Here is a 21,176-nt window from a genome sequence, read left to right as displayed (position 1 = left end):
CTTTGGAAAATTCTATGAAAATTTGAATGACTATCACATAATTGCAGTTTAGTCTATTTGTGGGCCCAATTTGATATTTTGCCCAAATAAAAGCTCATTTCATTGAAAGAAGCAGCATATAATTTGGCAGCCAGGTCTTAATGTATCTGTCTTATTTCTAAGTATTAAACAAATGATTTGATCATCAATTATGCCCTTTTTGATAGAATTAATTAACTATTTATATAATAAGGTATAAGGTCCCAAAAACTAACATTTTACAATGTTCTTGATATCATACAATTATATGGAAAGTTCTTACAATTTAAGTAGAATTTTCAGAATTTATATTTATACTAGTTAAAAAAAAAAAAAAGGCTCTTCTGTGTTTAATCTGGAAATTATTATGTGAATTTTACATAATTTGTTTTTTTACTTTTTCGTAATAAATTAAATTTTTTTCTTACAAAATGAATTTATTAATTTATAAAAGACAAAAATAAAAACTTTACATATTATATATGTAAAAATATTTTGTTTTTATGAATAAAAAACTTTCTCTACGCCCCAATCGCGTTAATTCACATCCTTTTGTGTCAACATTTTACCCTTAATTATAGGTAATTATGTGATTTGTGTCCATGTTGTATAGTCTGAATCAAATAGAAATACAAGAGATAATACACCTCAAAGTAGTGGCACCTATATTGAGGCGAGCCGCTGAAAGCCTTTGAAAAGTTTGGAGGCACTGCAGTATAGACATTGAACAAGATAGTAGTTGTTTTATTTTGATGGACAAAATTTCATTTTAACTGAAAAGAAGTTGAATATATTTGTGCTAGTTGATATATTTATTTGTAATTCAAAATTCATACCAATATTCAGCATCCCATATCAATTTATTTGATGAGCATATTTTGTTACAAGAATAGGATTAACCACCTTAAATGGAGAAGCTCGTCCACTAAACAAGTCAAATTTAGGCAACATCAATGCCTAAATATTCTAATTACAAGAACCATCTTGAGATTTAATCTAATCACAACATTAAACAACCCAATTTGGCCCTCATTTTTACAAAAAAAGAGTTACATGGACAAAATCAGTATAACAGGAAGAACAAGGATTAAATTGCAATAATCTTAAAAAGTGAAAATTAATATTAATGAATAAATAAACACTTACAAAGCATATGTTCATATAATAATAACAACATACAAATCATCTGAGTTGATAGAAGTGGAGCACATCATATCTACTCTTCGGATCAGCAGCGGACGCAATTAGTCCAACCTTCTCCAAACTCTCGTCCTTTTGAAACATTTTCCCGCAAATATTCACCCTTGCTCTGCAGAATTATTTGATTGAATCAATCAGGAATTGGCTATAATGACGACTCGGTACTGGGTGGCGTCTCTCCCCGTCGGGCAAGGCTCCTCCGCTTCCACTTTATGGAGTCGCCTCCAAGAATCTATCTCCAAACAAGCGTTTGATACCCCTCTTTATAGAGTAATTTGATTTACATGCAATTCTCCATATTTATTTAAGTTTTCTTGTAGATTGCAGATCTGCGTTTGTAAAATCTTGTTTCTTCCTAGTTAATTCGATGAGAATTGTTATTTGTTGGATGATGGATATGGGTTCTATTGGATTTTGCAGTTCAACATTCCAAATCTGCGTGTAGGGACTCTGGATTCGCTGTTGGCTCTAAGCGATGATCTACTGAAGGTGTGTTTTTGAAAAATTTCAACAAATTTTATTTACATTGTTTAGGGGTTTGGAGAGGGAGGGTTTAACGATCGGTGTTTTATTTCTAATTTATTTTTTTGTTCCTGTTGCAGGCGAACAGCTTTATTGAAGGAGTGTCCCACAAAATCCGACGACAGATTGAGGAATTGGAGAGGGTCTCTGGAGTTGTTAGCAGCTCTCTTACTGTTGATGGGGTTCCTGTTGACTCTTACCTCACGAGGTAATTGTTTATTCTTGTAATGTTTTTGCTAGATTTCAGATGTGTGAGGAATTGGATATGAAAATAGTTTATGATTTATGTAGGTTTGTGTGGGATGATGCGAAGTATCCGACAATGTCACCACTTAGGGAGATTGTGGATGGAATTCATGTACAGATCGCGAAAATTGAGGATGATCTCAAGGTACGGTTGGTCGTATGAAGTTGATATCCAATCACATTGGTTTGATATAGACTTTAGCATTGTGCATCTGAAAGTCCTAGTTTTTATGTTAATTTTGTGGAAATGCAGCACAATGCAATTGAAGTTGGGTTTATTTAGATATGTTAACTAGATTTATAGTCTCTGTGGCTAAATTGTGTCTGGGAGATGGGATAATAAATCTAGCATTTACCAGATTAATGATACATAAATCGAATTTGTTGTTTCCTCAGCTAAAACAACACAAGCAATTGCAAGCTTCAGGCTAACCTACTGTGGCATTCATGTTAGTAACTTCAAAGATTAGACGTCTTTCCTATGTTCCATGAATAGATTGCTACTACAAGTCTTTCCTATGTTCTATGACTAGATTGCTACTATTTTATCGTGACTGAATGATGGAATGCAAACCCTAATAATTAGGAGATTAAGTTGTTCAGTACATCAAATTTGCTCTTTCTCTCTCTCTCAACTAAATTATAACCCAGGAAATTCCAAACTTAGGGGTCTACAAGAAATTGACAAACCAGTTTTTAAGTAACTCTAAGAATAAACCACTTATCCTTTTCATGCTTAGGAAGTACTGACTTTCTCAAAGTAACTTTGGTAGCTGATAACAGGATCTCTAATCCAATATGATTATCACCTCTGGTTTGACCTTTTCCCCTGTATTTCCTTTCTTATAAATTCAGCGTACTTCTAGACACAAGGGTTGCTAGTGAAAGTCTACTCTATTGAAGTCTAAGCATGTTACATCTGGGTGGATTTTATCTCACAGGTTCGTGTCGCTGAGTATAATAACGTGCGCAGCCAACTTAATGCTATAAATCGGAAACAGGCTGGAAGGTATGTGATTCATCCGAACTTACTGAAACTTGCAATTGTTGTAAGGACTACAGGCAATATATGAATGCAGCATGTATGCTAGCTGTTATTCATTCATTAACTGTAATTCATGTGTATTAATGGTTTGCTGTTTTGTTTGCAAGATATATCTGAACTTTTACCATGCATCTAATGCCTAGTTGTAGGTTCAAAAGTTCGGTTCTCTAATTCTAAAAGTCTCTAGAGAAGTGGCTCCTAATTCTCCTTGAATATGGAAGACCAAGCAGATATTCGACATGGTTTGACTGTTTGGTAATAAAGTAAATGCAGGAAAAAGAACCTCAAAGCATCATGGATGCTAATGCTTTAAGTTCTTGTGTCTGAAGTCCTAAACATTCATGTTACGGAACTGCTGTTATTCTGGAATAAACGGAGGTCATTTTCTTTTTCAATGCATGATTGAACTTGAGCCCTCGATGGATGGTTGTTGGGAGTTGGAAACTGTTGCAGCAGCATAAAGATTACCTTTTTCAGTTTAATAGAAACTCCATTGTAACTCATCCGCTTGAACTTCTGGCTGATCCAAATAATTTCTCATTGCAGCTTAGCTGTTCGCGACCTTTCCAATTTGGTAAAACCAGAAGACATCATTAGTTCGGAACATTTAACAACCCTCGTGGCAATTGTTTCAAAGTATTCTCAGAAGGATTGGTTATCAAGCTATGAGACACTGACAACTTACGTCGTAAGTACTCCATTTAATAGTAATGAAGCAACCGTATTATGCTTTCAGAATTGCACTATGGAGATACCCGTATCATTTCACCATTTTTTGCCTCATGAACACATTCTGTTGGTAAAATAACCAAAACTTCCCATACTAATCATGAATATTGACATGGTGCTAGCTTGATGGCCTTTAAATTACAAGATTATTTTCTTTAGTATGTTTTGCATTAGTAAATTCCACCTTTTGATTGAACTAATTGTTTTAGGTCCCCAGATCCTCCAAGAAGCTCCATGAGGACAATGAATATGCTCTATATACTGTAACATTATTCAGTCGCGATGCTGACAATTTTAGAACTAAGGCACGCGAAAAGAATTTCCAAGTAAGTTATGTATCCTTTTTCCCTGCTGTCTGTTTCATCTCCAGGGTTCCCACACTAAATTTAGAATGGTTTAAAATGTATGATTGATGTTGTCAGTTCTGGAGAAGTCCCTGCTAATAATAGGTCCATTTATTGTGTGATTTAGGTTCGTGATTTTGAATATAATCCAGAAACACAAGAAAGTCGCAAGCAGGAGCTCGAAAAACTGATCCAAGACCAGGAAACATTGAGAAGTTCTTTGTTGCAATGGTGCTACACCAGTTATGGAGAGGTATCTTTTTTCCTAAATATTAATTACTGAATTTAGCGTACTCTTATTTGTTTACGTAGTTTTATGTTGATAAACTAGATTGCTGACTCCAGGGGTGTTAAAATGCATAAGTTAGTTACATAGAAGGAGCATTGCCAGAGAGGAAGTAGTCACAAAGTCTTTTGAAATATTCCAGTCGCATACTTGGAAAACAGTTTTTCTTTCGCTGTTACCCAATACTCCTCTGATCTTCTGCTACTGCTGAATTGTTAAAGTGAAAACCTTCTTGTTTTGTTTGGTACTCGTTACTTTACTTACACTCACAGGCAAATTTGGGTCTGATTCTATCCTATAACAATACATGAAACTTGAAATAAACATCCCTCTTACGCTTAGAGATTGTTTTCTGGGTAGTCATTTTGTGTAACTTATTCTGTAAATATAATTTATTTAACTTATTCTGTAAATGTAATTTATTTAACTTACTCTGTAAATGCATTTTGTCAATTTGTTGGTTCTATCATGATTTCATCTATTGAGGTTGGTTTTGTTTGAAGAAAAAAGATATGTATTCTATTTCTTCCATTGTGCAGGCAGTTGCTTTGTGGTAATCAACGGCTGCTGCATAAATGCATTGATACGACATGAATCATCTGTTCTTTGATATCTTCAAATAAAATCAGTTGGTTGAGAAATATACCATATGATATTATAGAACTTATTGTGAACTTTAGACATTCCAACTTTATCCCTAGAGTGCCAATAGTATTGTTCTCAGCCACTCTTTTAACTTCACTAACTACAAGAATCATAAATTGAAAATAATAGCTGCATCTAATTATTACAGAAATCTTCGTAGAAATCATATCTATGCAAATATTAAACGGCCAAGTAATTTCATTTCTGTGCAAAACAATTTTTCAATTGTTTATCATTAATTAAAACAGGAGGGGATTTCCTCTTCCTTTTAGAAGTTATGGATTAGTAGAAGACATGCAGGCATGCTTTCTTTCCTTTTTGTCAAGATTTAATTCATTGCCGAATATAATTTTTGTAATATGACAATAAGATTTACAAATGTGTGCATAACAAGTTTGTGAGGTGCTTCTGGGATTGAGAAGCTATTTCTAGCTCTGCATAATTTCTCGAGGTCGTGCCTACTTATAATCAAAGGAAAGCAAACCACAACCACTAAAACTTTTCTTGTCATGCTATTGTACGCCACAAAAATTTTGAACTTATGCTCCTTTGAGTTTGCTTGAGTCACTACCACCCTGCTGAAAGTGATTTTGTTGATGCATCTTCTTCAAAACATAGACACAATCTCACACAAAAACAAAAAAAGGAGAAAGAAAAAGAAACATTGAATACCATTATTTATCGCAGACCTTGGCAGGTTATTGGGATTCTTTTAAGAGTTGGCCTTCTTTTGTTCCACAGGTTTTTAGTTCCTGGATGCATTTCTGTGCTGTACGCGTCTTTAGCGAAAGCATTCTGCGATATGGTCTGCCTCCATCATTTCTGGTAAATTAAGCTGTCTATCTATAACTTCCTTTGCTTTTTCTTTGTGTGATGCTGTAAAGACTTAAATAGCTTTCTGGAGTTATTGTATAAATTTTCTATTTCAGTCTGTTGTATTATCACCATCTGTGAAAAGCGAAAAGAAGGTTCGCTCCATCCTTGAGGGACTGTCTGACAGTTCACACAGGTACAACTTGAGCTTTTCCACTCAACCCCGTTAAGTCTCTTATATCCTTTCTTAACAAAGTTCTCTGACCCGTGACTTTGTGGGACTAAGTCCCCTACTATACTTAACCGGATCATGTAATGTGCTCTAGAGAATGTTTCTGACATAAAATGTTACCTTGTTAGTTTGTCCACTGTTGGTATCTTTATGTTCGACAGAGGTACTGAAATTCTGTTTTATCAAAAAGTTCTAAAGGAAGAGACAATGCAAATTGCCTGCATGTGAACTCATAGCATTTACCGTCAAATCATTTGGGTAGTTTCATGGGTAGTTTCTCACAGGTCCCCCCGCCTGAAGCACATATGCTGTTGTTTGTTTAACCGCCTCAAACATGTTCCTCTGAGGAGAGCACATGTTTGATGGTCCCAGGATCTTGTGGATTTTGATCTGTTTCAAATATTTGACTAGACAAAACTTTTCATTGGCGTATTAATTGACCTCTTCTTGAACTGCAGCACATACTGGAAAACAGACGACGAAGGAGGAATGGGCGGGTTTGCAGGTGATGCCGACGCACATCCTTACGTCTGCTTCACCATTAATCTTATCTAAGATGGGTCACCGCATTGTTGCTGTCCATTTGCCTAATGTGATACTCTCATGGCGTTAAAAGAAATAAGGACGGATTCTACACTTGTACAATAGAGTAAATTATCCTATTCGTTTCTTCTTCAAGAAGTATACTTTTCCTGTAAAACATTCGCAGCAATTTTTCTCCAAAGTCATGTTCTGTTTGCACAAGAATCTGAAGTTTGTAGCAGATGATTACTTCTTCCTCTAATACCTTCATTGTCAAGTTCTATTGGACACACGGGATTGATTGTATTATTGACGAGATATTATTAATAAGCCATATTCTTCAATATTTCTCTCTTATGATGTCATAGCCATAATGTTCTGATGTGAAACTGAGATATTTGAACTCTTTGCACTGTGCTTGAGATCATTTTTGTTATTTTGAAGGAAAGTTGAAATCTGCAGGTTTTGAACAAGTTGGCAAATTGGATAAGAGGACAGAGAAATTTGCATCACTCATTGTGGAATAGTTGGAAGACAACAAAGTGCTTTTATTTTTCAAAAACAGTGCACATGTTCTGAATATTTAAAGACATAGAATTTGGTCCGAGTAAGCCTATTGAGTCAATGTCTCATCGACAACATATATACTACATAATCCACAATCTAGAATTTACTCTTTAATATTATTACTTTGTTTTTGTAATTTCAGTTGAGACATTTGAGCAAAGGTTAAAACATTTGTTTTTTTTGTCTGATTGATGATGAGGGAGCCTACCCTTCGTTATGGGCATCTCAGTAACGCAACTTGACCTACCACCCCATATACCTTCTACTCTGCTACCAACAAGACAGGGCCACCACCCCCCCTCCCCTTCAAAAAAAAAAAAAGAAAAAGGAAATAAATAAATACACTGGGAAATTGATAAATAAAGAGATGGTTGTTGGATATGAATATTGCAGTATTGATGAATAAAAAACATTTACAATATTCTAAGCTTGCATGGAGTTTAGAACAAATTTTGTTTCCACAAAAGTTAAGGGTTTCCTAAGAAGACTACATATAAGACAATTAATTACCCCTAATATACATATATAAATTAAAGCCTATGTCGTTGATTATATATATATATATATATATATATATTATTTTAATAATATAGCACAAGGGAGCATTATTTAATGTCCCAACAAATAAATTAAATTAAATTAATAAAAAATAAAGAAGGCAAAGAAGCAAGTGGGGATGAAAAGGCTAGTCAAGATTAGGACACCCCACCCCATATATATATATACATATATGCCTTATAAGATACATCAAATGAGGACACTGCTAACCTTATTATATCAACAATGTCATCATCACCTTCTCCCTCTCATTTTCTGCTCTTCCTACAACAAAAAACCAAGCAGACAACCCAATTCAATTCCACAAATGCACCATGCCTCCACCACCTCCACCACATGGACCGCCCTGGGGCCTCGGCCGCCACCCTAGCTAGGCTGCAAGACCCCTGCCGGACCCGCATGAACCACCCCACCTTATGGGTTGATCATATTGAGTGTGATAATTGCCCATCCTTATATATCGCCTACAACCCTAATAAATACATATACATACATAAGTATATATATATAATCTTCTCTTTCCTAAAAAAAAAATACATATACATATATGTGTGTGTACAAGGAAAAATATGTATCTATGAAGATCCCAGTGAATTAATACATGGTTTGTCTCTACACATGAACCCCACTACTTGTCCCGTTTTTAGGAATTTTCACTATATATATATATACTCAAATTTCTTTCACAAACATAGCTCCTTCGTGTGATCAGTCCACCCCAACAAATATAGTTTTTCGTTATGGTTAATTGTTATAAATAAATATAAAATATGATAACGAATGCTAATGAATTATAATTACACAAATGGCTATTAGTCTATTTCTGAAAAAAGAGGCTAAAACATTAGTTATAGCTAAAAATTATGGCAAACATTTTCGCTACAGTGAAAATCATGACGGATGTTGATCTGTCATGGTCAAAATTTAAGTTTTCATATCAATTTTATTTAACCATGCGTGGTAGATGGTATTGATTAATTATTATGATTTTTTAAACTGTGGCAATTTATAATGCATGGAACAATTTTTAACTATTTTTAATTGGTAAGTCAATTCTATTATTTTTATTAGTACAGTAATTTAGTCAACTATTACAAAGAATAATTAACAATAAATGAGAAATAGGATAATTTATAATATTAAAATCAAGAGCTTATAATCAATAATAATATCTAGATTATGAAGAATTCATATTAATATTAGTTACTCGAAAAATTAAATAATCCTAGACTACTATTAATATATCAACCTTGGGTACAGTTCTTTAATGCACAAATAAGATCTTAATTTAGGGACAATTTTTCTAATCTTGAGCACCTTTTTTTTTAGTTAGAAAAAGTGAAGGGTGTAAAGTTTTTGTAGAAATTCGATGGCCAAATTAAATTAGAAAATCTTGTTGATGGGGATTAATCCTATTTGCATTTAGTAATAATTAGATGGAGGCCTCACCAAAAAATAAAAAAATTATTACCTACAATATAATTTGAAAATTATGTAAAATTATTAATATCTATTACGGTCAAACGAAACTTATGTGAAAACTTAGGTTTCGACTACGATTAAAAAATATTTGTTCGTGGTTTTACCTATGACCAAAATATCTACTATGATTTTTAGTTGTACCTAATATTTCTACCTCATTCGCAGAAACGAAATAATCGTTGCACAATCGTGATTAATTAGTATTTGCTAGCTATAATTTTGTACTTATCATAATAAAAAGTCAAAATTCTTTTAATGGCTCGTGGTGATCTAATGGTTTGTGGCGTAATTTTATGGCCAAAATGCTCTTAATCATTTCACTAAATTTTTTTAAGGACTTTTACTCTCTTAATTAATCTCGACACTGATTTTACCACCAATGGTATTTTGACGGAGGGTATCCTTCAACTGTCCTAACGATGACTCCGCTTGCATTGTAGAACTGAATTAAGAAGAATTGACCATTTTATCCTCCAAAATTGAGGTAGTAACTATGACAACATCAGTGGTAATAACTGATGTGTTTGGTCACTTTGTTTGAGCATATGGATAGTGCAGGACGAATGTTAAGAGAGACGACGAAGTTAATACAAGAAAAAGACTCGAGAAAGGAGAAGCCAAAATTTCTTCTTCCATCCACGCAACAAAAAAAATAATTAAAAAATAAAGTAAACTAAAACCAATTCTCCTCAGATTTTTTATAATTATAAATATTTTTTCATAATTTAAAAAATTATAACTACCTTCTTAAAATTATAAATATCCTAACAAATACTCCCTTTACAATGAACTGTCACAAGAAAGTATCTGATAGAATATTTGTAATTTTGGTGGACGTATTTATAAATATTTAAATAATAAAGGAGTATTTATAATCATAGCCAGAAAACCCCTTGTAATTTACTCTAAAAATATTCAAATAGTTCTCCATGGAGAAGTCATCTCTTGTTGAAAAACATTAATTTCCTCCTCTTTTATAACCTTCAAGATCTTATTTTCAGAAATTTTAATGTTTTTTCTTATCATGTATGTCCCTGGTGATCGATTCGGATCGAGATGGATGTGGAATGTAATTTTTTAATCGATGTGTTGGATACTTTAATTAAAAAAAAGAAGAAGAAATAGTCCAAAAATTTTTACAGTAGGTTTTTCGAATTAGCTTCCATTTAAAACACTTCGATACTTAAATTATTTGGATTTTGAGGATTTACACTGCCTGAATTAGATTAGACTCAGGTAGCATCCAACCCTAATCAAAATGTGCAACAAAAAATAATATTAATAATAATAACAAATTACTAAATAATAATTTTGAAGTTCCCAATGAAAATATATATTAAGACGTCGTTTACTTTTCTGTACTACATTAATAAGCAGCTGAATCCAAAATAAAAAATAAAAATAGATATTTACTTGATGTGGTGGGCCCTGACTTATAAAGAAGCCTGAATCTAATTACTGTTTAAATTGAATAACTTGGCGCACACACTACACATGTATGAGTAATGATAATTTTAATATCACTATTTAACTTTTTGTCGCTGATATTCTCATTTTCTGTAATAATTCGCAATGTGGAATCTATCTTTTCAGAATTATTTATGGATAAATCCCCCATAAGAAGTGATAGACCATTTAATCGATAAATTAACTAACTAGCATTTGACACACAAATCATCACATGTACTTGTAACCTATCTCTCCAACAAAAGTAGGGAAACAAACATGTTGATCAACCATCTTTCCCATCCACCATCATCGCCATACATCTAGAAAAACCAGCATCAATCTTATCCTTTGATTTGTCAGTTTTGGTAAGATCAAGCAACATACATACATACATATGTAATAAAGCAGCTTGATTAAGTGTCCAATATCATTACCTGTACAAATGTTTGTTGTTCCAGAAAAGATTGTACATGGGATTAAGGAAAGGAAGATGATGGAGGGTGGTGATGGATGCATCCACGTTGACCAATGGAGAGTACGTAAAAAGTGATGGATGAGGACTGTACATGCATGCCCATGTCCCATCCATATCATCAACACTGCTCATACATTCACTCTCTATCATCATAATCATCCTAAAAGTGATGAGAATGAATTGAACCCCTCTAGCCCCACTGATTCAATTGGTTTTCTTCGATAATATACATACATATATATACATGCACATAGATATTTATGAAATTTATATCATTTATTTGAAATATACAATATTCTTGTACATAATATATATTCACATTATTTATATATTTAAATTTCTATTTTCTTCGTGGCTAAGTTAAAAAGACACGCTTATGTCCTATGAGAGCCAAAATTTACAATAACAACTTTAAATTGTCACTTAATATGTATATGTATCGCTAATATTATATCTTATTACTGCGGTACTTTTGATATTTCACAGAACACTTTATATACTTGATTTGTATGACATTTGTATCAACACTTTATATGACATTTCATATAAAAAAAATATTTGGATTAATTAATTAAATTATAGTTTATACTAAATTGTGGTGTCAAAATAATATATATTTAATATAAATACATAGAAGTAAATATATTTTTTTTATTTTAATTACTATTTCCAAAACTCAAAATCGAAAATGAAAAGGCCCCCAGCCCCCTGGCCTAAAATGTGTGAAGGACAAGTTGAAGAACCTCCACCTCTACTCAAATTAGACACACTTTTGTCGTAGGTGGGCCTACATGGGACATGGCAATCGTGAGCGAATCCTAGGAGGCCACATAGTCAAGACTTGGGTTTTCAGCCACGTCAGCAATACGATAAAAGGTACCAAATTAAGATGTGGATGCAAATGAAACTACCCCATACATATATATATATATATATATCCCTTTTGATTTTCTTACATGCTATATGTGTGGCATCTTTGGCTCTCTCTCTATATATATATGAAAAAATGCAATTTACCCCCTTTAATTTGATAATAAATTATCCCCTATATTTTGAAAAAAAATAAATAAATTATTCCCCTATCTAAACTATAAATAAGGGGATAATTTGCTAATATTTTTTTCATAAGGAGGTATTTACTTAGTTTACATATCACAGGGGTTAAATGCTATATATATATTGTGCTCCGGAAACAAAAAGTTAGAAAAGATGAGAGCACTTTATATATACTTCATAGTGTTTGATCATACAAATGAAGGTTAGAGAAACATCTCTTTTTCGTTTCCTTTCCTTTTTTCATAAACAAGAAATTGGGAAAAAAAATGGTTTTTTTATGCGATTATTGAAAATTGAATATTTAGATTGAATAGTAATTATTATCCAAATTAAAGGAGAGCGCCATGGCATGGGAAGATGCAGTACCAAATTACCCCGACTCGAAAACCCACAAAATTACGTCTACCACTTATAGAAATAGCTTCGAAAATACGAATTAAATTTTCTGTTACAAATTAAACGTAATCATACTTAAGATATATATACACATATGTACAAAATATTTTCTCAAATAAATAATTTATATACATAGCGTGTGTGTATTAAATGCTATATAAGATGTAAAAAATATTACACCAAAGTTGACAATAAATTCTCGTATCCACCAATCTATCTTTTAATTATGGGATATCAATTTTATATTATTTAAATAAAAAAGTCTTAATTTGTACAACAGTAGACATTTAAGCAAGAGAAAAAGATCCAAATATTGCCGACAGGGTGACCAAAATCATTGGAGCAAAATCACTATTATATGATAAGATTTGGATAATGAGTAGGCATTAGAAAATAAATAATAATGTAATGGAATTTGACGAATTGGAGCACAACAAACATTCATGTCTCAACCCCAACAAAAATTGATACTCCAAATCTCACAAGGTTCTGTCCTTTTATTAGTTAGGGATGGTAATTAATGTCATATGTATATACCCCATGTGCAGGTAGCAATATTGAATTAGCAAAAGAAATATTATAATATTCGTTACATAATTCGGTGTAATTAATTAATTCATATATATATATATATAAGAACATAAAAGGACCTCAATTTCAGTTAGAATTTTCAAAATTTGATATAATTATAAATACTCCATTTTGAAAAATTACAAATACCTTTCTGGTTTTAATATCCGCTTAACAACGAGCTCATTTCGTTAACATCCATTAGATTTTTATCTAATTTTTAATTATGAAGAATTTTTTAAAAATACTTTTATGCACTAATGTGGTCACCATTAAATTATTTTACAGGTTTTTTGAACGTTTTCTACCAAGCATAATTTCTAATTTCGTGGAAAAAACGAAGTACTTATATAAATTATACCATTAATGCAATGCCATATATACAAATTTGTATGTGTGCGTATATTAAATTAGACTACTAAGAAAAATGGGACCTATCAATCGGGGAACACCGCGACACTAGAATATATATATATTCTTTATTATAAGTTGACAACACTACATCATGAATTATTTAAAATTCAATTTTTCCTAACACGAATTAATTTAAATTTGTGGGTCACCCTCTTCAGAGGTTTATCATTTTCTCTCTCAAGCATGATGAAGAAAAATGTCAGGATCGATGCCAAATTAAACCTATCATTATTGAGAGGTTAATTTAATTGAATTTAATTGGATGAAGGTAATTAATTTAATATTAAAGCACCTAATCCCTTTCTTGATCATGACACTTAATTAATGATATATTTTTGTCCAAATTAATTAAATATAATTAAGGGTTTGTTTGGTTTTGGATCTTCTTATCATTAACCCTAACTTAAAAAATTAATTAATTGTAAAGTAACTAATTTAATAAAATGACTTTATTCTATAAAAAATGTCTTCATAAATAATTGTAAAAAACCTCAGATATTTATGTTAATGTTGTTGCATGCATTTTATATGGCAAAAAAAATGATTATTCATTACATTATAAATAATAGCGGTTTAAAAATCATGATAAATCAATACTTTCTACCACCATCAAATAAAATTTATGCAAAAATTTAAATATTAGACAATGTTGGTCAATATTTATCATAATTTTAGCTATAGCTAAAATATTTTCCAACGTCTTTATCTATATATGACTAATAATATTTAATTGACATCTTTTACAGAAATAATAATTAATAACCGTTACGCGTTCATCATTAATTAATATTTGCAATAATTTTTCACTTTCAATTGTATGATTAGTGTTTGTTAAAAATTTTCACCTTTAACCACGGTAATTATTCATATTTCTTTAACATGAGTTTCATTTAATGTCGCCACAAACTCGAAGCAAGTTTTAATTAATACCCAAATTATTTTTTTTGAATTGTGCATGAATCACGCGACAAGTGTATTACACTTGTCATATAATTAATTCAGGGCTGACCAAACTCAATTTAGAAAAGAATTGATCTACATACATATTGATGTTGACACGCACCAGATATTAATTTCAAATTAAGAGTTTGAGTAGTTTATAAATTTTAAAGCCACTTTTACCTAACGAAATATTTTTAAAAGACAAATTTGTGACACTCACAATGCTGAAACTAATTAATAATACATTGTACAATGATGCATCAATCGCATTACATGTCATATCAAATACATCTTATATACATGAGCACATGCATGCACATATATACGTATATGTAAGAGTACATATCCCCATATATAAATATGGTACCCCACAAAAGACTAGGTATGTACGAGTAGTCAAGTCAGAATCAAAGCATCAAATCAAAGACATAACTCCGCAAATTACTAGACATGGAAAGAAACCCATAACTGTAAAATTAACTGTAATAACAGACCCTCAGTAAAAAAAAAAAAAATCAAAATCTCAAATTAAAATGAAAGAAAATGCACTAATAATCAGTAAATATACATACATCCCATGAGTTTTTTTTTTTCTTTTTTTTGACGCAATAATACATTTCTGACTAGCTAACTAGTACCTAAGCCGATCGAGAAACAAGATCTTCAGCACCTAAGTACCTAAGTGTCTGCAACAAGATCTTCAGCACTTATTTGGTCGGGCAGCAATAATTAATGTTTAGGACTTAGAATTTTTGAGCAACCTCAATCATCGGAAACAATTACTACCCTTTTTGCTTCATCAATTTCCTAAACATCTGAAAAGAAAAAACATAGATTATATATATGTCAAGGTAAAATTAATAGCTAAAAATCAGTAAAGTTTGTGAATGATGAGAAATGGAAAGAGTCTGCAGTATGCAATTATTAGTATGATTCTGGGGCAGGTAGGGCAGGTAGGACAGTTGCCCTACATCTTCATCTTAATAAATAAGCATAAATATCATGTGTATTTTTATTTTTTGTTTTTGTAGGACATGCAAATTAATTATTTCTGTCATCCTTGAATATATATATATATATATATATATTTGTTTCCTTTTCTAATTAAATTTCCTGTCTCGTTCTTAAGTTCATAGAGCAATCAATCATACGACAAGTAATGATTAGTGATAAGTGTACTTCTTTTATGAGAAACAATTCTGAAAAAGATACTCGTTCGAATAATATTATATATTGAGAAATTGTTGGCATGCGAGGTTTGGCCAGGTCATTGATAATTTTCTTTATATTTGTATAATAATAATCAATTAAATGACAAGTTTATTTTACTGATCATGATATTTTAATTTGGGCAGAGCTCAAATCAAATTAGAAATTTTTCCTACTGTATAGGGCTTAAGAAATTAATTAGGACCAACCTTGATTTAAATTAAATTAAATATATTTGCTTCATAATTAATTAAGTAGAATTAATTGGGCAGCATTGTATATGGGCAGACAGTGAATGAGGTGTACTAACCAGATGCATGTAGGGCAAGATGGTAGACTTTTATCAATGGAATGAGAACAGGCTGCTGCTGCTGATTTCTGACTGATTTATAATTTTTTGTCTTTGGTCATCCACTCCCCACAACACCTGTCTATTACCCTGAAAATGAAATATAATTTTGTCCGTGTTATTACAACACATAATTAATTTAATATTAATTCTATGCAATATATTTTATTTTATTTTTAATTAATGTCTACAGATTGGAAAGTTAAATAATTTAAAAAATTTGTACCTGGGGAAGAGCATTTGAGATTTGGGATTGTTGAAACAGAAGACAATTGTCCAGGAGAGGATCATAGGGATTGGCTGTTGCAGGGCTGCAGCTTTGCATTAATGGTGATGGCAAGCTACTTAAATTCTGCATGCATTTATTATATATACATCAATACATAATATTAATTAAAGAAATAGACATTATTATAAATTAATGCTATAAAATTTAATTATAGAAATATAATTTTGGACCTGATCAGGTGGTGGCCTAACCATGAGTGATTCCAAGTCCATCCCAAAGTCATAGGATATGGGATTAACAGAAGCAAGCTTCATTGAGAGAAACTGCAAACATTGATAGAAAATATGGATGAGTGAGCTAATTAATCTCTATAGAAAATGTACAATAAATAAATAACAATATTGGATTGGTTGGAGTGAGAAGTCGATTTCTTCTTCCACGTCTTATTCGTATGACAAGGCGAAGAGGGTTGGTCATGAAACCTTCCGACTCACTCTAACATCATAGGTCGTGTCATAATCAATAAGGAATTGACTTCACCCTCCCAGTGTTACAACGAGAGGGTTGGTCGAGAAATTTTCTAGTTTTCTCTAATCACGTTGTTGTTCATACTGTAATTCAACACGCCTCATGAAAGAACGTACGTTGAGTAATTTATGAAATGAAGAATTGGCTTCTTCGTTTAGAATTATTTAATTCTAATTATATATATTAAGTAGAAATTAAAAAGAGAAGTTAATTAATTAATGCGCAAGCTATATATAGAAATGGATTATAATAATCACCTCCACTTGATTTTGTAGTGATTGGACATAGTTGATTATTTCGTCCAACATGAGGGCCTTCCCAGTCACCTGTACATCACTCAACCCACATGAAGCTGTCCACTTCTACCCACAACTACAATTATTAAAAAAACAAAAACAGACAAAAAATTCTTCAACTTAAAATTTTCACCTTGTCACAACCAGGGACAAGAGCTTGAAGGAGCTTCATCCTTTCACTTATTCTCTCCCTTCTCACCTAATTAATACACACACACACACATGAAATTAAAGTTAAGAATAATTAAAAATTATAATTTAATTCTAATAAACATATGAAAAATTAATTACCCTCTCAGCAAGGCTGTGGCTGTCTGTGGCCTGGCCCCTCCTAGCCCTAACATGAATGTAACCAGCTGCCGGAGCTTCTTTTTTCCCTTCTTTACAGTACTTGTTTTCTTCACAGCCTTTCATTTTCTTCTGCTTTTTTCCCTTCGTCATCACTTCCCTCATATCCTTAAACAAAACAAATTAAACCAAACAAACACAATCATGCATATGTTAAAACGACCCTCGAACAATTATTACAAAAACCCTAAAGTTTTCAGTTATATAATTATATTGAAATATTCATCAAACTGATTACCTTAGACTGAGCAGAATTTACAGAAGAGCCCTGTTTGGAATTCCTCCTCTTCTTGGGGTTCTTAGTGATGATGAGTTGGTGGTGATGATCATAGTAGTTATGAGTGAGGACGGACGAGGAATCCATGCTGTTCTTGTTTGTTACGCTGAAAACACAAGTGCCCTGATCATTATTGACTTTTGTACTGGTCTGGTCAAGACAATGAAGGGTATCATCAGTTGGGTAGAAATACAGAGAAAAGTTTGGATCCTCAGACATCTTGTAATCAATGGCGCTGAGCAAATCTGATGAGTCAAGCAGCTGATGAAAAGGGTGCTGCTGCTGATATGATGATGAAAAGGCTGCCATGTTCTTCTATTGGGGGGTGTTGAGGAAAGTGATGGAAGAGAGGTTCTTGAGAATTGGGGTTTGGTTAATGATGATGATTTGTGTCTGAATCAGCACAAGACGAGAAATAATCATGGGCCGGGTGTCTGAGACGAGGTCGGACAGGTTTATATAAACATGAGGAGAGAGAGAGAGAGAGAGAGAGAGAGAGAGAGAGAGAGAGAGATGTATTTGACTGGTCTAATCACACGCACTACTACTCATATTTCATGTATTTGAAACTCTTTAAATTGTGAAATATTAGATCAGGATTTCACGTTTGTATATATATATATATATATAATAAATAAAATATTGGATGATTTCTAAAGTTAAATATGTTGCAAAATCTTTGTAAAAAATTTGTCCTTTTCTAGCTCTCTACGCACAGACACACCATGCATTGCTCATATATATTCCACGTGTCACTTTTTGAAAATATAACATTAGGTCAAATTTCATAATTATATGCATTTATTGGGTATATGAAATAAGTTACATTTTCCGATTGATAAACAGTCCAAAGTTGTATAAAATAATTAAACTCATAAATACTTAGTAGGCTCTCGCTGCTCGCATTGACACTCAAAATTCCCCCTAGTCTAGTCCCTCATTAATATATATATATATAAGGGATATATAATTACATTATCTTTTTTTTAAATTTAATATAATTACACGTATATTTTTTATAGTTTGTAAAATTACATGTAATATTCCAAATTTTTGTATTCATCCAACAAATAATTCCATCTATTAATAAATAGATAAAAGTTAATGATATTAATAAAAAGTATATAAAAAATTATATTTACTTCCAATTGATTTAGTACGGACTTATTTAAGTCAAATATTTCTTTTTTAATCAAAATCACCCTTATAAAATTAAAAATATACCTCCTCATATTCATTAGTGTATGAAAATATATAATGATAATTTGATCATAATATATTAATTTAACTTACAATAAACTTATAACAAGCTGATTATATCAAACTTCATAAGGGGGGTGTAATTATTCTCTCCATTACTGGGTGGAGGGGTTGGCTAATAAAGAGAGAAGGTTTCAGATGCTGATCAGACACGTCGATGCCATATTTTGTAGTGATTGGCACAGAGGTAGTGAGTGAGTAAATTTATCTAACGGATAACATGTAATTTTGGTCCTTTAACTATAGTAAAATCCTATTTTAGCCCTTTAACTTGTTAGGATTTGGATTTGGTCCTTTATGTATTTTAATTGCTCAACTTTGAGACTTTTTTCGCCAAAAAAATATCCAGTCCGCCGAACGATGGCCGTGAACTTCAAATCCTTGGATCTCCGCACCATGTTGATGAAAATGGCTGGGACTTGTCTCGTTAGAGTCGCAAGGAAAAGGCGAGTCGAACTGTGGTGGTTCGCGACCGCCGTTCGTATATCGCGGCAAATCAACGCGAAGAGGCTGCGGCGGTGAAGGTGAAAACCCAGTTTTTGTGGTGATCGAAACCTGAAATTGATTGAGGGGTTTTGTTCGTTTTGAGTTAGGGAGTCGAACGGTATATGTGACTCTCGGCAATCTTGAATGACGGCGGCAGATTTTTAGACAGAATGTGGCAGTGAAAATAAGACGAAAATGAATATTTTTTCGGGGAAAAAAGTCCCAAAATTGAGCAATTAAAGTACATAGAGGACCAAATCCAAACCTTAATAAATTAAAGGACTAAAATAAAATTTAACTATAGTTAGAGGACCAAATTGCATTTAATCCATTTATCAACAGTTATGTACAGTTGAATGTTGTCAGTCTCACTCTGCCCTTTCCTTTTCTTTTCTCTAAATCAGTGAATCAGATTGGAAACACTGCGCGCATTGCATCACCCCATTCACCTTATTTCATTATTTATATATATTTGCCTCAACATATACACGAGAGAAGATTTCAAAATTTTGATCTAAAAGTATAGAATAACTTGTAACATTTATTTCATATTTTCTAAAATGATTAATATTAATCTCATATTTTAAAAAAATATTGCAAAATTAGTCTCACAATTGCAATATTAATTAGTTAGTCCTACATTTTAAGAAAATATTGTAAAGCTCATTCCACCATAAAAAATTTACAACATTTTCCTAAAATGTGGAATTAAAATTGCAACGATGGGACTAACTTTACAACTTTTTCATAAAATATGAGAGTAATGTTCGTTATCAGAAAAGCATGAAACTAATATTACAAACGCTCCTACATTTCGAAATCAAAATTGCATTTACCCACATATATACATATAGTAAGATAAACCCCCACCCCCCACCAAAAATAAGAAAAAAAGCACGTATTTATCGTACTTAATAATTATAATTTTTACAGGTAATCATCAACTTATGTTAATTATGCTATTGAAAATGCAGCAAGATTGTGCCACGTGTCACGGAAATATTCACCACAAGGAAAACATTAAATGATTTCGATGTGTCAAATCAACCTAAAGTTAGCAGAAAATATATGTATCATGAAATATATACACCTCACAGCCCAGAAGCACCTGGAGAAATTTGACAAACAAAAAGATCAAAAAGCTAATGATTTCGTGCTTTATAAATATGAATATATATCTATTTTATATTAATTTATTATTTTTTATTTTGTTTGAATATAAATTAAGTTGACTTATTAATATATTGAATCAATTTTTGAATTTGAATATATTTGTTGAATAATATTATAATTAATCTTTACATTATACATATGAAAAAATAAATATTCATTAATAGTCAGTGTTGTCGGCATATTATTATTTAATAAGATATAATTTGTTTTTTAATAAAATCATTCAACAACTATTTATACTAATTTAAATAAAATATTAAATCAGATTCCAAATTCCAATAACAATATATCTTTGATTCCAACCACAATAAGGTTCCAAATTGGACGAGTTGGATTGAGTTAGCATAGTATTTTCTTCTCATACACGAGTCATATTTATTTATGTATCATATATATATAGGAAAAAGGGAAATAAAGCATTAAAAAAGGCGTAGCTTGTGGCTCTAATCATGCCATTTGAGAAGGGCAGTGCCCAGAAACTGAAGAAATGAAAAAGAAAGTGATAAATAA

General features: G+C 31.8%; 2 protein-coding genes across 2 annotated transcripts; one reads left to right on the top strand and one right to left on the bottom strand.

Moving 5' to 3' along the window:
* Nucleotides 1-1,187: 1,187 nt before the first annotated feature.
* Nucleotides 1,188-6,959, top strand: LOC105165903 (V-type proton ATPase subunit C). The gene is made up of 11 exons (XM_088885906.1): nt 1,188-1,488; nt 1,639-1,707; nt 1,821-1,948; nt 2,032-2,131; nt 2,928-2,995; nt 3,578-3,719; nt 3,970-4,086; nt 4,232-4,357; nt 5,777-5,860; nt 5,965-6,044; nt 6,539-6,959. The coding sequence occupies exons 1-11, from the start codon at nt 1,369-1,371 to the stop codon at nt 6,633-6,635; spliced, it is 1,131 nt and encodes a 376-aa protein (XP_088742032.1). The 5' UTR covers nt 1,188-1,368; the 3' UTR covers nt 6,636-6,959.
* Nucleotides 6,960-14,931: 7,972 nt separating this feature from the next.
* LOC105165897 (transcription factor BC1) lies at nt 14,932-18,200 on the bottom strand. Its single transcript, XM_011085053.3, has 8 exons — nt 17,709-18,200; nt 17,414-17,578; nt 17,256-17,321; nt 17,084-17,152; nt 16,529-16,621; nt 16,296-16,421; nt 16,031-16,159; nt 14,932-15,326 (listed from the first exon to the last, which is right to left on the bottom strand). Exons 1-7 carry the CDS (start codon nt 18,054-18,056, stop codon nt 16,064-16,066), a joined length of 963 nt encoding a protein of 320 aa, XP_011083355.2. The 5' UTR covers nt 18,057-18,200; the 3' UTR covers nt 14,932-15,326; nt 16,031-16,063.
* Between the last annotated feature and the right edge of the window lie 2,976 nt (nt 18,201-21,176).

This window comes from Sesamum indicum, linkage group LG1, assembly GCF_026168435.1.
Source record: "Sesamum indicum cultivar Baizhima isolate 11 linkage group LG1, ASM2616843v1, whole genome shotgun sequence".
NCBI classification, from domain to species: Eukaryota; Viridiplantae; Streptophyta; class Magnoliopsida; order Lamiales; family Pedaliaceae; genus Sesamum; species Sesamum indicum.
The sequence above is the reverse complement of the archived record's forward strand: the minus strand, read 5'-3'. Positions and strand labels throughout refer to the sequence as shown.

Coding starts and splice junctions, on each gene's coding strand:
- LOC105165897 (XM_011085053.3), bottom strand. CDS start 18,056: ATGGCAGCCTTTTCATCATCATATCAGCAGCAGCACCCTTTTCATCAG. Junction 17,322..17,413: donor GCCACAGCCTTGCTGAGAGG/GTAATTAATTTT, acceptor TGTATTAATTAG/GTGAGAAGGGAGAGAATAAG. Junction 16,422..16,528: donor TTAGGCCACCACCTGATCAG/GTCCAAAATTAT, acceptor AAATGCATGCAG/AATTTAAGTAGCTTGCCATC.
- LOC105165903 (XM_088885906.1), top strand. CDS start 1,369: ATGACGACTCGGTACTGGGTGGCGTCTCTCCCCGTCGGGCAAGGCTCC. Junction 1,489..1,638: donor TTGATACCCCTCTTTATAGA/GTAATTTGATTT, acceptor TGGATTTTGCAG/TTCAACATTCCAAATCTGCG. Junction 2,132..2,927: donor AAATTGAGGATGATCTCAAG/GTACGGTTGGTC, acceptor TTTATCTCACAG/GTTCGTGTCGCTGAGTATAA.